We start from the raw sequence: 20,847 nt of genomic DNA, 5'->3' as shown, positions 1-20,847 counted from the left end.
GTTTTACACTTTTACGTTTACTGATTATCAACATTAGGTGGCCTCTGCATTGGCATCCAAAGTGACTCTTGTAGTAACAAATGTTTTGGAAAAGTCAATTGGCATGTGCTGTTTATTATAATTGTTTTCATATATGGTAAAAATTCTTCAGTCCATGTAGTTATGATTTTCAAAACAGTTGATTTGGAGGCAAGGGAGGGCATGGAAAGTTCAATGTCCTTATAATAATAATAGCCTTTATTTATCCAGGATAACACAAATTAGCATATAGCTAGTTTCCATTGTGGTCCTCTTTTGCTTGTCTTAGTTTAATTAAGGTAAGAAAGAGTTGGGTCTTGTGAACTTAAAAACTTATTCAAGTTTGTTAAAACCATGGTCTACGGGGTAGGGTGGGGCCACTATAGGGGATTACAGTTATACATTCAATTGATTGAATAATGTTTAACGTCCCTCTCAACAATATTTCACTCACATGGAGACGTCCGAATATGTCTTTAAATATGGGAGCAGGTGAGCGATGTGGCCCATGGGCCTCTTGTTAATGTTTACAATGCTTAACTTATTAGGTATTTGTATTGGTTAGAAAATATTTTAATGTCAGTTGTCGAGGTACAAGAGAGATGCAGAGTTCCTATTTATTTTATTTTATTTTTTTTTATGTAAACTAAGCTCGCTCCATGTTTTTTTTTTTTTTTTTTTTTTTTTTTTGTTAACATAGTTTAAATAGATAAGTAAATGTTTCGTTTAAAGCAGATTTTTTATTCAAATTACGAGTTCATTATGAACACAATTAAACAGTTTTTAGTGTTTAACATCTCATTTTCTTTTAAACATGATATTTTCTATTAAGCAATCTGTATATAAAGAAAACATGACACGAGCCATGTGTACATAACAAAGAATTGTGAGTGTTGCATCTCACTTGTACCTCTTTCTTTCTTTCTTTCTTTCTTTCCTCCCATGGGAGATTGCATGAACAATTACAGAAATTACATCATTAGAGTATTACACATATTCATATATACAAAGGAAAAGGATATGAGATTTATACATAAGAAGAAAGTTGAGTACAAAATAAGTACAGGCGATATATAGCTAATTAGAATTGAACACCGGAAATGGTGAAAAACCTGCAGTTATGTAAGACGTAACTGTGTGTTGTAACATGCTGCTGCATCCCTCAGGAAGCGGAAGTTCAGAAGATGCAAGCCGGGTTCGTCATAATGGGAAAGATTAACTGTGAACATTCTAGCACCTAATAGAAAAAGATATAGATCTTGATGACAGAGACCGCAAAGTTCAGCACTGAGCACAATATCAAGGTCAATTACTGTATTCCACCAAGCATCTTGGATAGCGACTGTTCCTACGCAAGTGGTCGAAACGTGTTCAAAAACGTTTGTGAAATATTTGCCACAGATGAGACAAGATGTCGGAGGAGAGTGTGGAAAGGACCATAGCTTAGTGATAAATTTGCAAATCTCTATTTCATGAATGTTAGATGGAATTTTAAACCTTAGAAATGGGAAAATAAAAATTGAAAAGTTTCAGTTCAAGCCGTGTCCATGACCTTTAGATTTTGTATTATTTACATAGAATTGTATTTGACCCATATGCATCAATGTATTTCTGACACTCTCCGAAGGTAAATATATTCGTTTCCTTCAGATAAGGCTTGAGGGTAGATCACCACGGCATTCAGTTTTGGATCCGCCATATTCCGCGCACTTAGCGTGGTTGACAACGCAGCGTCCCTAGCGATCATCGAGGTTAAATTCAAGAACGATAACCGAAAATATTTCAGAACATGCCTTTTTTAATGTTATATAATGATATATTTTCATAACCGCTTTGCTGTTTTTAGATTTCAAAGGGATTACAAGTAGTGTTTTGTATAGATTTGCACTAAGCGTGAATTCTCCATGTTCATAAATATCTGTCCATAATTTTGGAACAAGGCGAAATAAATCAAAACTACTTTGTATATTTGTTAAACATATTACGGTGAGTTAGTATGCTAACTTTGGGTTCATTTCGTGAACATAGACTTATCACGACTTATCACGAAAATGCGATTTTGCCTGATTTTTACGTGGAACCATACTTAATGACATTCTTCTGAAGAAAAGAAAAACACTTGTCAAATGAAGAGTCTTGACATTGACGCATAGATGTAGAACTGTGAACGATAGTATTGTTTCGCCACCTACCTTCTGAAATTTGTTTTAAAAAGTTATCAATTTTAAATGATTTTTTAATGTGAATATAGATAGTTCTATGTATTTTCATAAAAAATTATTTGACAAAACAAAGAGAGATAACTCTATAATTTGGGTTAAAGTAACGTATTTCACAATAGGAATCAATGAAAACGGAAATTATATTTAAAACATCTCCCCCCCCCCCCCCCCCCCCCCCCCTGTGAAACACAAATTTCTTTTTGTAGGTAAAATATATTGTCATTTAGCACATTTTTACCAAATTTTTGTTGTTTTCAGGGGGGGGGGGGTATGTTTACAAACCAAAACACAGCGAAAATGTTCACTCGATGATCAATTGCAAATGAGGTTAAAGAGTGAGAAATGAATTTTCAGTCATAAGGTGGTCGCAAAAAAAATATTGATAATTTGATCATTCATCAGGAAAAAAATATCTATTTTGAAGCTAGACTGACGTTATGTATCCTTACAGGTATAATTATTGTAAGTTTCAGCGTTCTCAAATAAATACTTGCTGGGGGATAGACCTGCCTTCAAAAATGTAGGCAACTTCTAACATCCGAAACATCATTACTCATCTGCGGGCAAAACGTAACAATTCAATAAAAAGTTAGAATCCTATAGAATGAGATCAGGGATAAGCATTCAAAGGAAATCTACCCATGTTGACCCCTTTTTCTACTCTTGAACCGAATCGAAACTCCAAAACATCATCTACAAGATATGTCCATTCAGAATTTTTGTACACGTTATTTTAATAAGGAATTATTTTACCGAAGCAATGAAACATAATTTTTTTTCTTCATAGTTACGCACTATACAACACAATCACAAATCGATCCTACCGCCAGTAATGATACAGCAACCACCATTGTGAAGCGTGTTTGGTTTCTGCGATCCACAGAAACTCAAAATATAATATTTATGTTTGCTTCATTTGCATATCATAGTAATGCAACATTTGTGAATCAAGTCAGCTTCTTAAATGCAAATTGCCATTTATGTCTCATACTATTTCCTTTTCAAGAAGACAGCTCACCGAAGCTTGTTTTTGCTTTAAAAATCAACACTGTAAAACTGTATGAGAATGAAATATGTCATTTATTTTAGACAACAAATGACGAAGATAAAGGTTCATACAAAAAAGGGGGGGAATCAGCGATCCACGAACACCGTCATATTATTGCACAATATGTCAACCCATCATTTCTGATTTCCCCCATATAGATAATTTCACAAATAAATATGGTACTGACCAGTTCAAACGGGAAAATCAGTAGATACATACAATGTAATTACATAGGATTTCAACACATCTGTCCTGATTTCCCTTATACATGATTATCACAAATAATAAACAATGACTAGTTAAAATACAGACCTTGGAAACTTGTTCCAAAGTGTACAACAAGCAAAAAGATGGCGAACAAAAAGGGTCATATATGCACCCAAAATAGATCCGAAACTTAAATAAAAACCTATGAAAAGCATATACAAAATCATTTGATGTGTATTAAAATTGCTTTTTTTCTGCTTTCATTCAATAGGCGGATATATATTATTACAAGTTATCACAACTGATTTCCTAAACACCCGCATCTTTCAAAGTATCATTTCTTCAAATTATGTGTTTATCATAATGCACTTAAAACTTCCGTATTGCAGAAGTGTATTTACACGTTTGGATAATATTCCACACATTTATGTTTTTTTTAAAAAAAATTTTAACATCCCTCTCGAGAATTTTCCACTCATATTGAGACGTCACCACTGCCGGTGAAGGGCTGCAAAATTCTGGCCTATGCTCGACGCGAACGGCCTTTGAGCAGGGAGGGATCTTTATCATGCCACACTGCTGTGACACGGGGTCTCAGTTTTTGAGGTGTCCACCAAAGGACCGCCTCATGTAGTCACCTCTTACGTTAAGCAAGGGGTACTGAATATATATATTCTAACCCGGATCGCCACGGATCATTTAAAATACATGTAATTTAGAATGAATATTATTTCAGTGACCGATTTGATAGTTGTCTTGTATCGACAGCACACAAGTGTTTATACCCTGTTAATTCCATTTATTCATGGCTGTCCGTCATAAGGGCGAGACAGACAGTTAATCAGATAAGCAGTAATTAATCCACGGTATTATATTGAGCCACTCTACAGGTTATCATTAACACTGATGAGCGTATTTATTAACAGAAGATTACATTTTTCAACATTAGGGAGACGATGCTTATCATGAAATATTATGTGGGTGATCAGTATATGTGCCAAGTCTCTAGGAACATATTCACGTAAGGTGCTAGTGTCCGTAATTCCATTTTAGGCCATAAAAAACGCGTTATCTATTTCACGTCTTATCCCGTTTTTCTTGACTGAAACAGTTCACCGAAACTTGTTTTTGCTTTAAATAATATTATGTTACTTAGTTCTCCTTCCAAACGACTGAACTTTTTTTTGTTTTCTTATTGTGGTTTTTTGGGGGGGTTGTTTTGTTTTTATTTTATTTTTGTTAAAAGCAGGCAAACAACACGTAACACCGCGGAGAAGTGAAAAAAAAGTCATCTATTGAAATAAATGACGAAAAGTGGTAAAATATAGTTAACAAGTACAAAAATGCTTTGAATAATTTATAATTACAAGACAATCTGAATGAGAATGTCGTTTATAATAAACGACGAAACAATAAGAGTTCACAAACCATTAAGGGAAAACCAGTACTGATTTACCTATAAATAGTGCTACATGATACTGATCAATGTTACATAATCATGACTAACTCATCAATGTAGAACAGAACATTGAAAAGCAAAAAGATGGCGAACAGTGAAGACCGTGTCATACACATTTATACATTGATAGATAGCATTGAATATGGAGTGTGTAAGCAGACGTTTTATATTTCAGATCAATGGTCTAGAGGTAATGTGAATTCCTATAGAAATAGAAGTTTGTCTTTCTGATCAGATGGGACAGAGAGGTTATTGCAAATTCATCTACATGTAACTTTAGAGTTTTTTGAAAGAATGATCTCCCCTTGTTCAAAGTTGAAACAAATCAACATCCTATCACATCTTTTGATAGATAAATGTTAACGTATCTTATAACTTGACTTTTTGTTTATAAAGCATTACTTTCTCCTATAGTTGTTAATGTAAAATTGTCAATTTCTTTGGTTAATAATTTTCTATGATGATGTCTTTCATAATAATGCTAGGCTTTTTGTGATAAAATTTTACGCTTTGATGAATTTTTTTTTGGATCAAATTAATACCTTAACTTTTTCAATATACATTTACATTTGTACACGTAAACAAGGTTCAGAGAATATACTTGAAAACAAAATGAAAACCAGAAACATGTAATCCATTCAAAATAATTTGTAGTCGCATTCCCAACCAACTTATCATTAACCCTCTGAATCAATTTGAATATATTCTATGTTACATCATACATGTATTAAATACATAAGACAAGAAACAAGGCATAATCATTATTTGCTCTGAATATTGAAAGAACCATGGCGTTTAAATAATCATACCCATGTCAAGATACTTATAGTACTAAACATGAACTGCATACTGATTACTTCTGTGTTAATCCTTTTACTAGGTAAGAAAGCCTCGATTCATATTTCAAAATTCTTAGTTATCATACAAGTATTTGCTAAAGAAAGTTAAAGCAACTCATTGTTGCCGTTCGCATGTTTTTATGTCATTGGAACTCTCTTACATTTAAGAAAGAAATAGGGTATTAACTTCGACGCTTCACGCCTACATACTTCTCATAAAACGCTAACGCGCTTCATGAAGTAAAATGTACGCAGGCATAAAACGTCACAGTCATGCATTTCCATAAAGTACTTTCTTATATCTATTTTCATTCCTGTCGGGGAATTCCTTCCTGTTTAAATACTTATATTAGTATATATTGTATGATACTTATACTATATCTATCAAGAAGATGCCGAGAGGTTAGAGCGTTCGCCCCGCATGCGGAAGGCCGGGGTTCGAATCCCGGCCACGACAGACCGAAGTCGTTAAAACAGGTAGTGACAGTTCCGTCGCCAAACGCTCGGCATCAGGTGTGAGTGTCACGGGTCCTCGGAGATGACCTTAAAAATGGATGCCCAGTGTCACAGTAGGTGTGGCACGCTAAAGAAACCTCACTGTTCAATGGCCGTAAGAGCCGAGCATAGGCCTAAATTTGAAGCCCTTTACCGGTCTTGGTGACGTCTCCATATCAGTGAAAAATTCTCCAGCGAGACGTTAAGCAAGATACAATCAATCAATCAATCAAGAAGATTCATACGCACCTCGTTCACATTCATGGGGAGATGGCTATCATTTCAATTGTTAAAGATGTCGAAGGCAAAAACAATAGAAATTTAAATATTTCAAAATGTTGGAGAAACATATTTCAGCTCCTGATTCCATACCGATGTATATTCTGTAGATGTCAATAAGGGTTTGTATTTTCTATCCAGGTCTAGGGGGTCCTTACAGGGAGCGGTAATTATAGAATTCCTATGGTTGTTTGTCATTAATTCCTTCTGGGTTCTAATTCTGTGATATTATGGTTTGTTCTTGCATCAAAAGTGTAAATGACCTATATTTCTAGACCAAGACAAATCACCGCTAGCGGTAGTTTAGTAGTAGCACGTTTTCTTCATGACCATAAGAGGTGGCCTCCGTGGCGTAGTGGTTAGAGCATTGCGCTCAAAATCACACGGCCTCTCACCTCTGTTCGGTGGTCTCTTCCCAGGTACATTGTATCTGGGTTCTCTCTTCCATCAATACTGGGCACCACCATATAACTGAAAAATTGTTGAGTGTGGCGGAAAACATCAATCATCAATCGTGACCGTAAGGTCGAGTCCCGCTCATGCCACAACTAAGATGTAAATATTGGCATTGATTGCTCCTTCGCCAAACAAGTGAGAGCGATGGGTCTTTCGAATATGATCTTAAGGTGGCTCACTACACCCCGAGATATTTTCTCAAATCAGAACGAATTGATTTAATCATAAATATATGATGATATATAATATGTATATATGCCAAATAGGCAGAAAACATGCCAATTTGGATAAAACCATGATTTTCAATAAAAATTATTTCAACACTTATGAACAAAAGATTCTGGCGGATTTGAACTCGAGATCTGCGGTTCACCAGCCCAATGCTTTGACCACTGCACTACGATGATAGACAAACAAATCGATCGATACAAATAATTTCACAAAACATTTTTAAATCGTTTACATCTTGTGACGTAATGTCATAAAGACAAACTTCCGCCAGAGTTCGTTTGCTTACAAACCAAACTCTTCCAGTTAGGCATTATGGGATAGCGATTTCTTAGGGCGCGTATACTGTGTGGCGTCACTGTAGAATGACGAAAAAACATAACGTCAAACGTAAACAACTTTCAAAACAAGAACGTAAACATCAAGTTCATTACTTTACACAATAATTTAAACAGAGTCTCCCTACTTTTTAATGATCTTTTGACCATTTTATGTTTTTAAAAAAAATCCATACTTTTATATTAATGCTCTTAATGTCAATATCTTCAAACTTTTAACTACGAACTACTTCTTTAGTGTTATTTGCCTGCGTGATAATCGCGGTCTCACAATATACAAATCTGTATATTGTACTGCGTCACATAGGAAAGGTCTATTCGTAGGTGACGTAATGAGGCCTCGACGGGGAGTTTGGTCATAAAGAGTATAAGCTTTAGTGTAGTGAGCTACCTTAAAAACGGAGGTCGCGACAGGCTGTGATACGGTAAAGAACCCTCACTGTTATGACAATGAGCGCTAAGTATCGGTCTAAATTTGTGGTACATATGTACAGCTGGCGATATCTCAATATGAGTGAATTGTTCACTAAGGGACGAAAGCAAACAAATAAACAAAACCAAGTTCAATTTGTGCGAGCAGGTATAAATCCCTGTGACAGTATACCCCTATGGTGTTAAAACTTGCAACATCCTGTAAGGATACAGTCAGGCTTCTGATGCTACAGTTGACCTGTATTTTTTGGATGAGTAACCAAGTTAAATTTCGAGGGATATGCTTAATTTCTATTATCTTTGTATACATGTAGTGATGAAACTTGAACGAATGAATGAACCGTTTAAGGATAACTTCAATTAGACCTGATTGAGCTTTTATTATCAGGAAGGTTACATCAAACTTTAGTTAAGTTTGTGTTTCCATATTTGGATCATTGCCTAACATCTTCCACTATTCGATGTTTGAGTGTCTTGGGAACCACTAATATACATATATTTTGCGCCTCACGGCATGTAAGAGATAAAAATGGATACAATTATTGGGTAACTCGAAAATAGTGTACACCATGGTCACATCTTTACATAGATGATACGCGTAAAAGATTAACTTACAGTGCATGTGTGATAATAGTGCTAGCCTTGACGAATCTTTTACGTCTAGAGGCAAACACTAGGATGCAGGTGATAACAGAATCTTAATTTTGAAAACCTTGATTGGTGTTAAGAAAAGGTACAGTGTTCTATATTATTAGTCCACATGTAAGATAACACTTTAAGACAATTGAATGTAAATCTTACTGCATAATTGCCAAATGTTCTAGATATAAAAACGTAAACACTGTAACACAGGTATAAGATTTATTAAATCGATTTATTGTCGATCTTCACATGAAGAATTCGTAACAGTTTAGAATCTAAACACGAACAATTAGACACAACAATTCATAATTATCATCAATCTGGCTGACTTACATCTAATGCAAAAACAGTTCATAGACAAACTGACAATGAACTGAAAGATTAAAATGCTCGGCTATGCAACTTGAATACTAGTAATTCAGAGGACATTTAACCAATATACACATGATTAATTTGACAAGAGGATCATAAGTAACAATGCTCACCGAAGTCAAAACTTGGTTCCGCTGTTCTTCAGAGGACGATTACCCTCTTTATTCCCAAAAAAATTGACAATTTCATATTGTTCGTGTCGTTGGTCATTTCTAGCGCTTAACACATGTACATGTATATTCTTATTTCTTCATTCAGATCCGACACTTTGGATGGTGAGTGTTGCTGTTCGAAATTCGTGCTTATACAGTATATATTATATATATATATATATATATATATATATATATATATATATATATATATATTTGTAAAAAGATATAAAAGAAAAAGATATACGAAGACGTTTAAAATAGCTTTAGCGCTTTCATTTCAAATCTTCAGAAGCTTTACATTTAGTAACATCGCTTCGTGAATCTTTTTTTAAAAAACCTTTTTACCTATATTTTACCGATCATTGTAATTATCTATCTCTCTATCTTCCCTTCACCCTAGAATTCTTTACGGCAAGTTTGGTTGAAACTAGCTCTCTGGTTCTGAAGAAGTCGAAAATGTTTGTGTACTGACGGACAAAAAGATGGACGCCGAACAACAGATGACAAAAAGACCTCATTTGAGCCTATAGCTTAGATGGGCTAAATAGGGGGATGTACATGTATATGCATTATTTATTTCAAAAGTTATATATAACCTACTAATTTCTGTCATAAGTGATATCACAATTTCCCAATTATGTTGACAAATAATGACAATTATGAAATTATACTTAAAATTAAATTGCTCGGTATAAACTTATTAGCATATTATAAACATTACAATGGATATAAATATGACTATATTTGACTGCTCAACTTTAAAAAAAAAAAATTGTATATCTTGTATACATTAACATTTTTTGTTGCATGAAAATTGATTGATTGTATCTTGTTTATAACGTCACTCTCGAGAATTTCTCTATCATATGAAAACGTCACCATTGCCGGTGAAGGGTTGCAAAATGTAGGCCTATGCTCGGCGTTTAAGGTCTTCGTATTTTAAACGATTGATTGATTGAATAATGTTTAACGTCCCTCTCCAAGGATATTTCACTTATATGGAGACGTCACCACTGCCGGTGAGGGGCTGCAAAATTTAGGCCTATGCTCGGCGGTTATGGCCATTGAGCAGGGAGGGATCTTTATCGTGCCACACCTGCTTTGACACGGAGCCTCGATTTTAGCGGTCTCATCCGAAGGACCGCCCCATTTTGTCGCCTCTTACGACAAGCAAGGGGTGTACTGAGGACCTACTCTAACCCGGATCCCCACGGGATACCTTTTTTGAAGTCATATGGCTTGACTTATACGTCAATTCAGGTAATGAGATATAAAATATGCTGATAGAAAGAAGAAAAAAAGGCGAAAACAGTCTGATGAACCAATTAAATTTAGATTACAAGCGAATGTAAATGATATCTATTGTCCCCATATTCCATATCATTACACTGGAGTTGAACTATTATGGGATATCCGTGGTCAGTAAATTCGAGAGGCGAGAGCAAGATAATTAGCCGAAGAATACTTTCCTATATAACTTATGAAGATATAATTGTTATGTACGATTGACATCCACGGGCTTTTGATCCCCAATAATCAGTTTGATTCTGATTTAGATCGAGATTTTAAACATTTGTAGAACAGGTCGAGAAGAAAAATATGTTCATACGAAATGTTACTAGTATTTCTTGGCTCTGGCCAGTTTTTTTAGAACTTCTCTTGCTGTGGCCTTCGATTTGACATTTAAGTATATCGACGACGTATTAATTATCTATTAACAATAATTTTCATTCATATGTCGATTCAATATATCCCCGTGAATTCGAAATAAAAGACACCACAGAGTCGTCCACTTCTGCTTCATACTTAGATAATTTATTGAAAGTAGTTATTGACAGCAAACTAACCACTCATTTTTATGACAAACGGGATGATTTCAGCTCCTCAATCGTTATCTTCTCCATATAGAGCTTGTTCTGCGTATGGTCGTAATAACGATATAGTTTGACAATACAACCTATCATTGGGTCAAATGCTGTCTGACTTGTTTCATACCTATTGTTAGGCCGTTCTTTTCGCCCCGATTTTGACTATGGATAACTCCATTTAACTGATCCAGATATAGGGCTCGTGACGGGTGCGACTGGTCGACAGGAGATGCTTACTCCTCCTAGGCACCTGATCCCACCTCTGGTGTGTCCAGGGGTTCGTGTTTGCCCAACTCTCAATTTTGTATTGCTTATAGCAGTTATGAATTCGATCACTGTTCGTTATCTTCACCTTTCGTCAGAAAAGAAGAAATAATAGCATTGTAATAAAATCAAAGTGAATGACAATATTTGTGGGGGAGAGCAGTAAGGTCTACGGTGTAACAGTCACTTACCTTTTGGCCTCGTCTGTCGTCTTCCGCAGTCAATTAGCGACAACGTTACCTTCCTTTTATTTTTCTACGGAACTTCCTACTCCCCCCCCCCTCCCTCCCTCTTGTAAAAAATGATAGGTTTCCAAATGATGACAATGATCAATTGTAGGATTAAGGAACGTACTATTGATTATGACGAAAATCAGTGTGCTATAATTTTATACAAATTCAGAGTCTCCGTTACACCTGTAATAGATTATGTCAGTTTGGGATATTTGAACTAATTATAACAAAAATTGTGTTGATGGTATGCTCTCAGAACATATCGTATGATAAGTTTAAGATATTATCATGAAATGTTCCATTAGACGTTTGTGTCATTTCATGTATGCCGAATTATTTATTAGGAATGAAGGAGTCTCTCCAACAACCCCCAGGAGGTGGTGGTGGCGCTTCTCCACCGGCCTACAGTACTGATTGGGAGACATCGCTCCGAACTAAGGTCTTCACGAACTATTCCACCCAACAGCGACCTTCTCAGAAGGTCATTGTCCACGTGTCCTTCACTTTGCTGACTATCAACGATTTGGTAATGAATTTTAATTGTACAAAGTTTACCATTAAAGGGGCATGGACACGATTTGAGCTGAAAATTTTCAAATTTTATTTTACTATTTTTACTGTTGACTGAGCTTAACTAAAGTATTTCTAATTGTCAACCAAAATTGAATATCATTTGTTGAGTTACAAGTGAGATACAGCACAAGGCCCGTGCCATGTTTTTGTTTACATATAGATTGCTTAATAGAAAACGGCATGCTTAAAACAAAATGAGATGTGCTAAATACTAGAAACTATTCAGAATTAACTTATAAATTGAAAAAGTCTGCTTTAAACGAAACTTTTACTAGTATATTTAACCTACGTAAACAAAAACATGGCACGAGCCTTGTTTACCTAACAAAGAATTGTGATCTCTGTATCTCCCACGTACCTTGACAACTCACACTCAAATTTTTGTTGACCATTAGAAATGCCTTAGTTAAGCATTCTAAACATTATAAATGAAAAAAATTAAATTTTAAAATTTTCAGCTCAAATCGTGTTCATGTCCCTTTAATATTAGCTATAGACTAATAATAATATGAATTAATGATTGCATAAATCAAATATAACATGTTTACAGTGATTAACAAAAATTATTGAGTAATACCAAAGCAATATATGTCCCGTATTGGGACCAAAGCCACAGATAACGGATTTTACATAAAGGGTCATAACTAAAGTGTACAGTGTGCATGTGAGTTCATGAGGAAGGTCAAACGTCTAAAGTTATTCACCAGAATAATCAGCGAAATCCTAATCAGTGTCTTACAGCATATCTTAAAGTATGCGAGAAAGGAATTTTATGCAAAGGTTTCAATCTATTTAAAAAAAACCAACATGAATTGTGAATATACTTTTATCTACTGTTGTCCATTTAGAAGCTCAAAGATCCATTGTATCAGTATCATAATCCATAAAAAGGGGGGGGGGGGTGACCGTTACGAAAGTCAAAATTGATCAGTCTGATGTTGTTCATTTGGAATGGAGTTTCAGATCTCGTAGGATAACAAAACTGAAAGTGTGAAACAAAGGACTATTGTAGTGATATCTCTTGTAAATATAGATGAACGTGAGAATATTAAAAAGCTATACCGCATGTTATAAAAGAATAGCTTAAGGACCCGTCTTACACTGGTCAGAAATAATGTTGAACATACAAAATAACATCTATCATCAAACGTTGTGTATAAAGACGCCATCCATTACAATAGTTTCAACTTTGGGTGCCGACCTTATATTGCGGATTGGTGATTTGAATAAGACTGAAATGTTTTGATAACCTGAACATTATGTGATTACATGAGAAATATTGGTGAAGCAGTACTTTAAAAGAAACCACCGAACAGCGAAATATTTGAAAGCAAATTTATAATAATACCCAGGGGTAGATCACTCTACGTACAAAACTACATAAACCACACTACATCCTCCTCTCTTCCATGATTTGTACGTGTCCAACTATCTATTTTGTAAGGCTTATAGGAGTTATGAGATTGATCACTGTTCGTTATCTTCACCTTTCATGAGAATAATTCATATCTACGTGCTTCCCGTTATTTTTTAATTTGACAAGAAAAATGTCCAATTTTAATGTTTATCAATTTTTTTCAGGAAAGCAGAAATCAACTTGTAAGAAAAAGCACACTTATTTTTAATTTCCAAAGGTGCCGTTTAGTAATATTTCTTATAGCATAACAAGAAAAAAGTTGATGCATTTGTGAAAGAGTATCAAATGTAACAAAATACTTTTTGATCTGTAGTTGTTCATATAAAAGGTAATCCGGAAGTTACATATTAAAAAATATACATATGTAAAATAGTATATGAAAAGAAGTGGGGCACACTGTTTGACAGAGGGACAGAAAACCATAGATACATCGACGAATGTGATTTTAAACTTCTTTTCAGTTTACTTACCTTATTTAAATTATAGCAGAATAATGAACAAAATTTCATGTTTGATATCTGGTTGAGGAAATATTGTCGAAATGCGCATCTGGTGCATTAAAATTGGTACCGTTTAAGTTTTACATTATGACCCCTGGGTCGAGGCCTCTGCTGGTGGACTGTTAGTCCCCGAGGGTCTCTACAGCCCAGTAGCTAAGTGCTTCGTTCCTAGTTTGAAAATACGGATGTATATTTAATTGCTGGAATAAAATTTAGAAATTCATTTCAAAATTAAGGATTATCTCCCTCATGCATAGCTCTTATCCCTGAACGAATTTGGCTCCAGTTTTTGGCACACTAGTTTCCCTTTTAGCTCTTACAAGTTTATTGTTATTTCGAATTTCCAAACTTTCGGCTTGAACATCACTGAAGGGACATTTATTTGTCGAAATGCGCATCTGGTGCATAAAAATTGGTACCATATAAGTTTTACATTGTAAAGGTTGATCATTTTGGAGAGATGCTGTCCAAAGTCCGATCACTTTTGTTTTTTAAACATTTTTCGATTTCAAGGGATCTTCTCTTCATTTTCAGAATATTAAAGAACAGTTGATGTCTACAACAGGCTACCTGACTTTGGTATGACTATATTTTATTTTTGTCAAAAGAGACACAAGAAAGACAACGGCATAATAGCGCTAAATGATAGGACGAATCCAGTTAGGTTCTATTATATCCCTGATCATTACATTACATCAGAAAAAAGATAATATTTATATGCATCAAAGTTATTACTGGATGAAATATATTTTATCAAAAGGATTATTTACGATAAGAACTCAAAAGGGCACCCGTAAAACTCAAAATGTTCAACTTCTTAAAGAAAAGCTAAATCAATTTTATTTCATACGAAAATCAAGTCTAATTTGTTTCACATAATTTGCCCTTAATATCTACAGTGTAGTTATTTTTGTGAGGACGCTTTTCTTTCAGAAAACAGAACACAGCTATAGACAAACAAAATATCAATTAAGTATAAACGCTAAACGTAGAACGACCGACCGTGGGTGTCCGACGATGGATAAAACTATGACAAAAACATAAAGTTTGTTCAAGCATGCGCTCAATATTTTTGGAAGTAAAATTGACTCTGACATGTTATGTCATTTTCAATTCAATGCCTTTGCCTTTGATTCTTTACATATTGTAATGATAGCCCGTCCTGCATGAATATAGTGCAGTTGTGAACAATGTGCGTATGAATCTTGTTAAATATTTTAACGTCTGGGAATTCGGACGGAAATGAAAGTAGAATGTTTAGCATATTGATACATCATTGGTACACAAAAAAGGAAATTTTATTTTTGACACTATATGACGTTTGAACTACAATGCTTCCCGGTGGTATTATACCTCTCTCGAAGTGCTAACACGCTTCATGAAGCACGCCGGCGGACATATTGTATTAGTGTGAATTCTCCTTATTCTTCTCCATTCTTTTTCTTATTCTTCCGCTTTTCATACAAAGTTTGTCCGGGCCATAACTTTTGTGTCTTTTAACATAGACCCGATTTTGATGACCTTGATCTTTTATGTCAAGGTTAAATGATAGAATATTTTGATCTGGACCATAATTTTTTTTTTGTCTTTTGACAAGGTAGGCCTTCACATTTGGTATGTAGGTATGCCATGATAAGACTGTGTTGCGTACCATTTTTGATTACCTTGACCTTTTATGTAAACTATGGGAAATGGAAGGGGAGACATCAGTTTTATTGTGCTAAAACAATACTTCCTAGTCTTAAAATATGAATTTATTCCTTAAATATCAACAATACCGAGAAAACGCCATATTTATCTTCATTATATAGACGCATTTGTCTGTTTAGAATCGAAATATCACCTAACTTATCCACTAAGATTTTAACACCACGTGATATTGTTCATTCTAAACAACAATTGATACATATAAATCACTTTAAATCCATGTTATATTTTCCATTTTAAATACGATGGAATATTGATAACTTTAAACACTATGTACATGCGATACTGATCGACGTATGAGTCATTTTAAATACCATGTTATACTTTCCATTTTCAACACGATGGAATATGACCGTCGCGGTGGTCTAGAGATAGAGCGTTCAACCCGTAAGCGGAAGGTCGGAGTTCGAATTCCGGCTGCGAAAGACCTACGTCGTTAAAACAGGTGGTGACAGTTCCATTGCCAAACACTCGGCATCAAGTGAATGTCACGGGTCCTCGGAGATGACCTCAAAACGGATGCTCTGTGACACGCTAAATCTAAAGCCCTTCACCGGTCTTGGTGACGTCTCCATATGAGTGAAAAATTCTCGAGAGGGACGTTAAACAAGATACAATCAATTAATCATTTTAAATACTACGTAATACTGATAATTTTAAGCATCAAGGAATATTGATCATACCACACATACCGCCAATGTACTATAGGCCATCTTATCAATCGTTTAAACGCCTTTTTAGGTCAAATTATCATTAATCTAAACACGAATTTAGATCAATTAAAAAAACTGGAATATTAATGATTCCAAACACCTTGTAATATTTGTCATTTTAATCGGACATATTAAACACCTTGTAATAGTAATCATTTTACGCAGTATGTAATATTGATAATTTCAGACACCATGGAATATTAATGATTTCAAACATCATTTTAAACACCATGTAATATTGATAATTTTAGAGGTGGAAGGATGAACGGTTGAAGTGGAACTCTGCATTAGATGGCAACGATTACAGTAACGTCAAGTTCCTCTTTAGCACTGAATCATATGTGTGGCGACCAGCTTTAATTGTGGAGAATTCGTAAGAATCAAATTCTTTAGCACTGAATCTTATGTGTGACGGCCAGCTTTAATTGTGGAGAATTCGTAAGAATCAAATGCTTTAAAACCCATTTTCTAATAATAAACCCAGTTCTAAAATTATATCTAGCTTTATTGAAAGTATAATTTTAGGGATTGGTTTTAAGGGAGTATATTGGTCTTACATATTACATAAATCACATTTAATGGGAGGGCTGTTTAAAGAGTGTATGTGTTGATGATTTTTTTTGCTCATCATAAGATTGACATCCTGCTAGTCATATCAAAAAGTATAAGAAACTAGACAGGATGTCGAAATAAGCAAGGAGGAGGTCTTCCGTTCGATTCTGAAATGATGCGATGCAATATAGACAGAAATGGAAACAGGAAATATTTGTACCTAGTCACCAGTCACCCAAAAATTTACTTTGCTAAATACCACTGATTCCGCGCACAAGTGCTCTAATGTTGAAATAAAAAAAATATGCTGGAGTTCTTCATTGACAATATCTTCGTGGTCTTTGGTGATCAGATCTTCCAACAGTATGTTGGAATTCTCATGGACACAAATTATGCTCCTTTGTTAGCTGACCTGTTCTTATATTCATATCAAGCAGAGTTTATTCAAAAGCTTCTACATGAGAAGGAAAAATTTCTTGTGGTGGCCTCCAACTCGACATTTACATATAACGACGACTTTTTATTAACAATACTCATTTTCATTCATGAAAGGTGAAGATAACAACCAGTGATCAATATCTCGATTCGATATATCCCTGTGAGCTCGAAATAAGACACCACAGAGTCGTCCACTTCTGCTTCTCATACTTAGATAATTTATTGAAAGTAGACATTAATGGCAAACTGACAACTCAACTGTTTGACACACAGGATACTTTCAGCTTCCCCATCGTCAACTTTCCATATTTATGCAAGGTGAAGATAACGAACAGTGATCAATCTCATAACTCCTATAAACAATACAAAATAGATAGTTGGGCAAACACGGACCCCTGGACACACAAGAGGCAATATTCCATTATCACCTGCATATCGTGTTTATATCTCTCAACTGATTCGATATGCTAGAGCTTGTTCTGCGTATAATCAGTTTTTTAATCGAGGTAAGCTACTGACAAACAAGTTGATGGTACAGGGGTTTCAACAGTCTCGATTGAAGTCTGCATTTCGCAAATTATATGGTCGTTAAAATGATCTAGTTCGTCAATACAACCCATCATTGAGTCAAATTCTATCTGACGTGTTTCATACCAATTGTTAGTCTGTTACTGGCACACTAATTTTAACTACAGATATATGTAATTCCGTTTACCTGATCCGGATATAGGGCTCATGGCGGGTGTGACCGGTCGACAGGGGATGCTCCTAGGCATCCGATTCCACCCCTGGTGTCTCCAGGGGTTTGTGGTTAATAGACAAAACGTCGTCGATATATCTAAATGTCGAATTGAAGGCCACAGCAAGATATGTTTTCTTCTGAAGTGGAAGATTTTGAATAAATTCTGCTTCATATGAATTTAGAAACAGGTCAGGTAACAAAGGAGCACAATTCGTGCTCATGGGAATGCCAACAGACTGTTGGAAGACCTGATCACCAAAGACCACGAAGCATATTTTTTATTTCAACTTCAGAGTACTTGTGCGTAGAATCAGAGTGGTGTTTAACAAAGTAAGTTTTTGGATGATTGAACACTAGATAGAAATATTTCCGTTTTCCATTTTTGTTGAAGAAGCAACTGTCTATGATGTCAAAAAGTCTAAGTCTTTAATTTATCATGAGGAATGAGCGTGTAGAGTGTCAAAAGTCATTGGTTTTAATGTTGTTAATTCGGGAAAAGTTTTGCGATTTCAAGTTTGCTAAAAAAAAAATTAGACTTTTTTTCAGAATCCACGTTTGATTAACACCACTATGTGCGTATGTAGTCGCACAGTAAATTTGAAATTTCTCCTTCGCAGCTGTTAATATTTTCGTAATGCGCAAAGATAGGGGCTTAATAGAGCACTTACTGGATCCAGCAATGTATTTTGTAAGGGTTTTATGTAGTTTAGGAATCCAGTATAGGTACGGTAACTCATATTCATTCCACCAATTGAATGGGATATTAAATATGTCTAAAACAGAAGCATTGTTTTGAAGAATTTCGTCTTTTGAAAGGGCAGTTGGAGTATAAGTACGATTACCTAAAGTGGAATTAATGCCAAGTTCGTTTAAAATACAGTTGTAATAATGAGCCTTACAAAGAAAGACAATGTTATTACAAGCTTTGTCAGCTGGAACCAAAACATATTTCTCATGTAACCTACCTAATTTTTTTTATCTCTTCTGGTTTACTAATCACAGAAGGATAGATGGTAGGTACTTTTGTTTTAATATGTCTAATGCGGGATTGGTGTGGAGAGAGAGAGAGAGAGACCCCTGGGTTTTAGAGGGTAAAAACTGCCCAAAAATTGATTAATTTTCAAAAATCTTCTTTACAAGCACACATGTGTGTATAAAAAAAACCAAAAAAAAAAAAAAACCAACTATATGCATGGTGATGTAGATCATGAAGGCCTACACAAAAACTGTAAATTTTAGGATCCCTGGGATAGAGGTTCTGAACCTTATATGGTATATTATATATGTGGAAAACATTAAATAATATCTTCTTTAATGCTATTGATAGTATATTGAAACTAATTATATATTTAGAAGGAGTAGATAGACCTTAACCAAAATTGTAAACGGTTTTGGCTCCAGGGTGGGGCCAACATTTTTACAGTGGTTATTATATTAATCATTTGAAAGACTTTTAATATTTGCTATTACGGTATAAAAACTAGCTGCTTACCTACGACAAGCAAGAAAGGTTGTGCCAAAATTATTTATTTTGCAACCTTATTTGAAGATGTGGTTTATGTAATGTCAGAGTAAAGAATTATTGGGAACTTTTTACCCATTATATAACAGTTTTAAATACCCGAATCACTATTCTGTAGTGTACTCATTGAATACCTCTCGTCTTCGGTGAACCCTTTCCCAAAGTACATTCTTCTAGTTCTTGTACTTAAATATTAGCTATGGATGTTATTGCGGCTTTCCAAGATGAGAACATTAAAAATCAACAAGAAAACCATGCATGGCAAATGATAATGCTTTCCAATTCGTGTATTTGAAGCCCTACATAAAGGTGAATGTCTTTTGGCATTTATTGGAAAAGGAAGTCCTGTAATTGATTAAAAATCATCCATTCAGATTTCCGTTTTATTTAAGCATAGATATTACAGAAATGCAATTCAGTATCTACGTCGACTAATTACGGCTATCTGGAGGGTATTGTCAGTTCTAGACCCTTGCCTTGTCGTACGATAATGACCCTATTCCGAGAAAACGACAAAGGACTAGGGCAATACCATGGTGCATGAAAGCGTCTTGCATGCCTATTAAATACTGTTTAACCCAGTTTCGATTATCAAACTATGCGAGACATCCTGTCGTCTTCCGATATATATTTTTTTCATTAAGCTTTTGATTAGATCGTATCGTACAAATCCATTCATGTGGATTTGGTTTCCTTAAACCGGTGATTCAAAAAAGATATTTTTACATAGTAATGTCATTCATAGATAATTTATTGGGATTTTCCATTCACTGAGAGTAAGGATTTACCTTGGAATGCGTGTTTAATGGATTTGATATTGAAAAATAATGGATAGTAAAAATGACTCAATAACTTTAGTAGGGGTTTTACCACAATTACAGGGGTGTTGTTAAAACGTGGAATGGAAGACGAAACGGAACGGAGTTTAAGAATTAGATAAGATAACACCAAAAATCGGGGGGGGGGGTTGCTTTATTTTGATTAAGCTCAAAATTATAGTTTGCTTACAAGCGGTAAATACAATTGTATCTTAAAAGTGCATCATAAATTGATTAAGTTAAATGTTTGTATAAGAATTTACTAAGCATTTTACAAGAATATTAGCGAGCAGCTACACTTATGGGTAAA

General features: G+C 34.8%; 1 protein-coding gene across 2 annotated transcripts in view; it reads left to right on the top strand.

Moving 5' to 3' along the window:
- Window positions 1-20,847, top strand: part of LOC125674862 (neuronal acetylcholine receptor subunit alpha-3-like) — a 37,884-nt gene that overhangs the window by 3,569 nt on the left and 13,468 nt on the right. Inside the window, exons 1-4 of one of the 2 annotated variants that reach the window (XM_048912212.2) lie at window positions 5,769-5,834; window positions 11,900-12,081; window positions 14,580-14,624; window positions 16,717-16,838. In XM_048912212.2, the coding sequence (XP_048768169.2) occupies window positions 5,792-5,834; window positions 11,900-12,081; window positions 14,580-14,624; window positions 16,717-16,838 (392 nt within the window). In that variant the 5' untranslated portion in view covers window positions 5,769-5,791. Of the gene's footprint in view, window positions 1-5,768; window positions 5,835-11,899; window positions 12,082-14,579; window positions 14,625-16,716; window positions 16,839-20,847 lie in introns of those variants that run through there. The other variant, XM_048912223.2, reaches the window with a different exon arrangement.

The sequence above is a fragment of the Ostrea edulis genome, chromosome 1 (genome assembly GCF_947568905.1).
Source record: "Ostrea edulis chromosome 1, xbOstEdul1.1, whole genome shotgun sequence".
Taxonomy (NCBI): Eukaryota; Metazoa; Mollusca; class Bivalvia; order Ostreida; family Ostreidae; genus Ostrea; species Ostrea edulis.
This window is presented reverse-complemented; position numbering and strand designations above follow the sequence as displayed.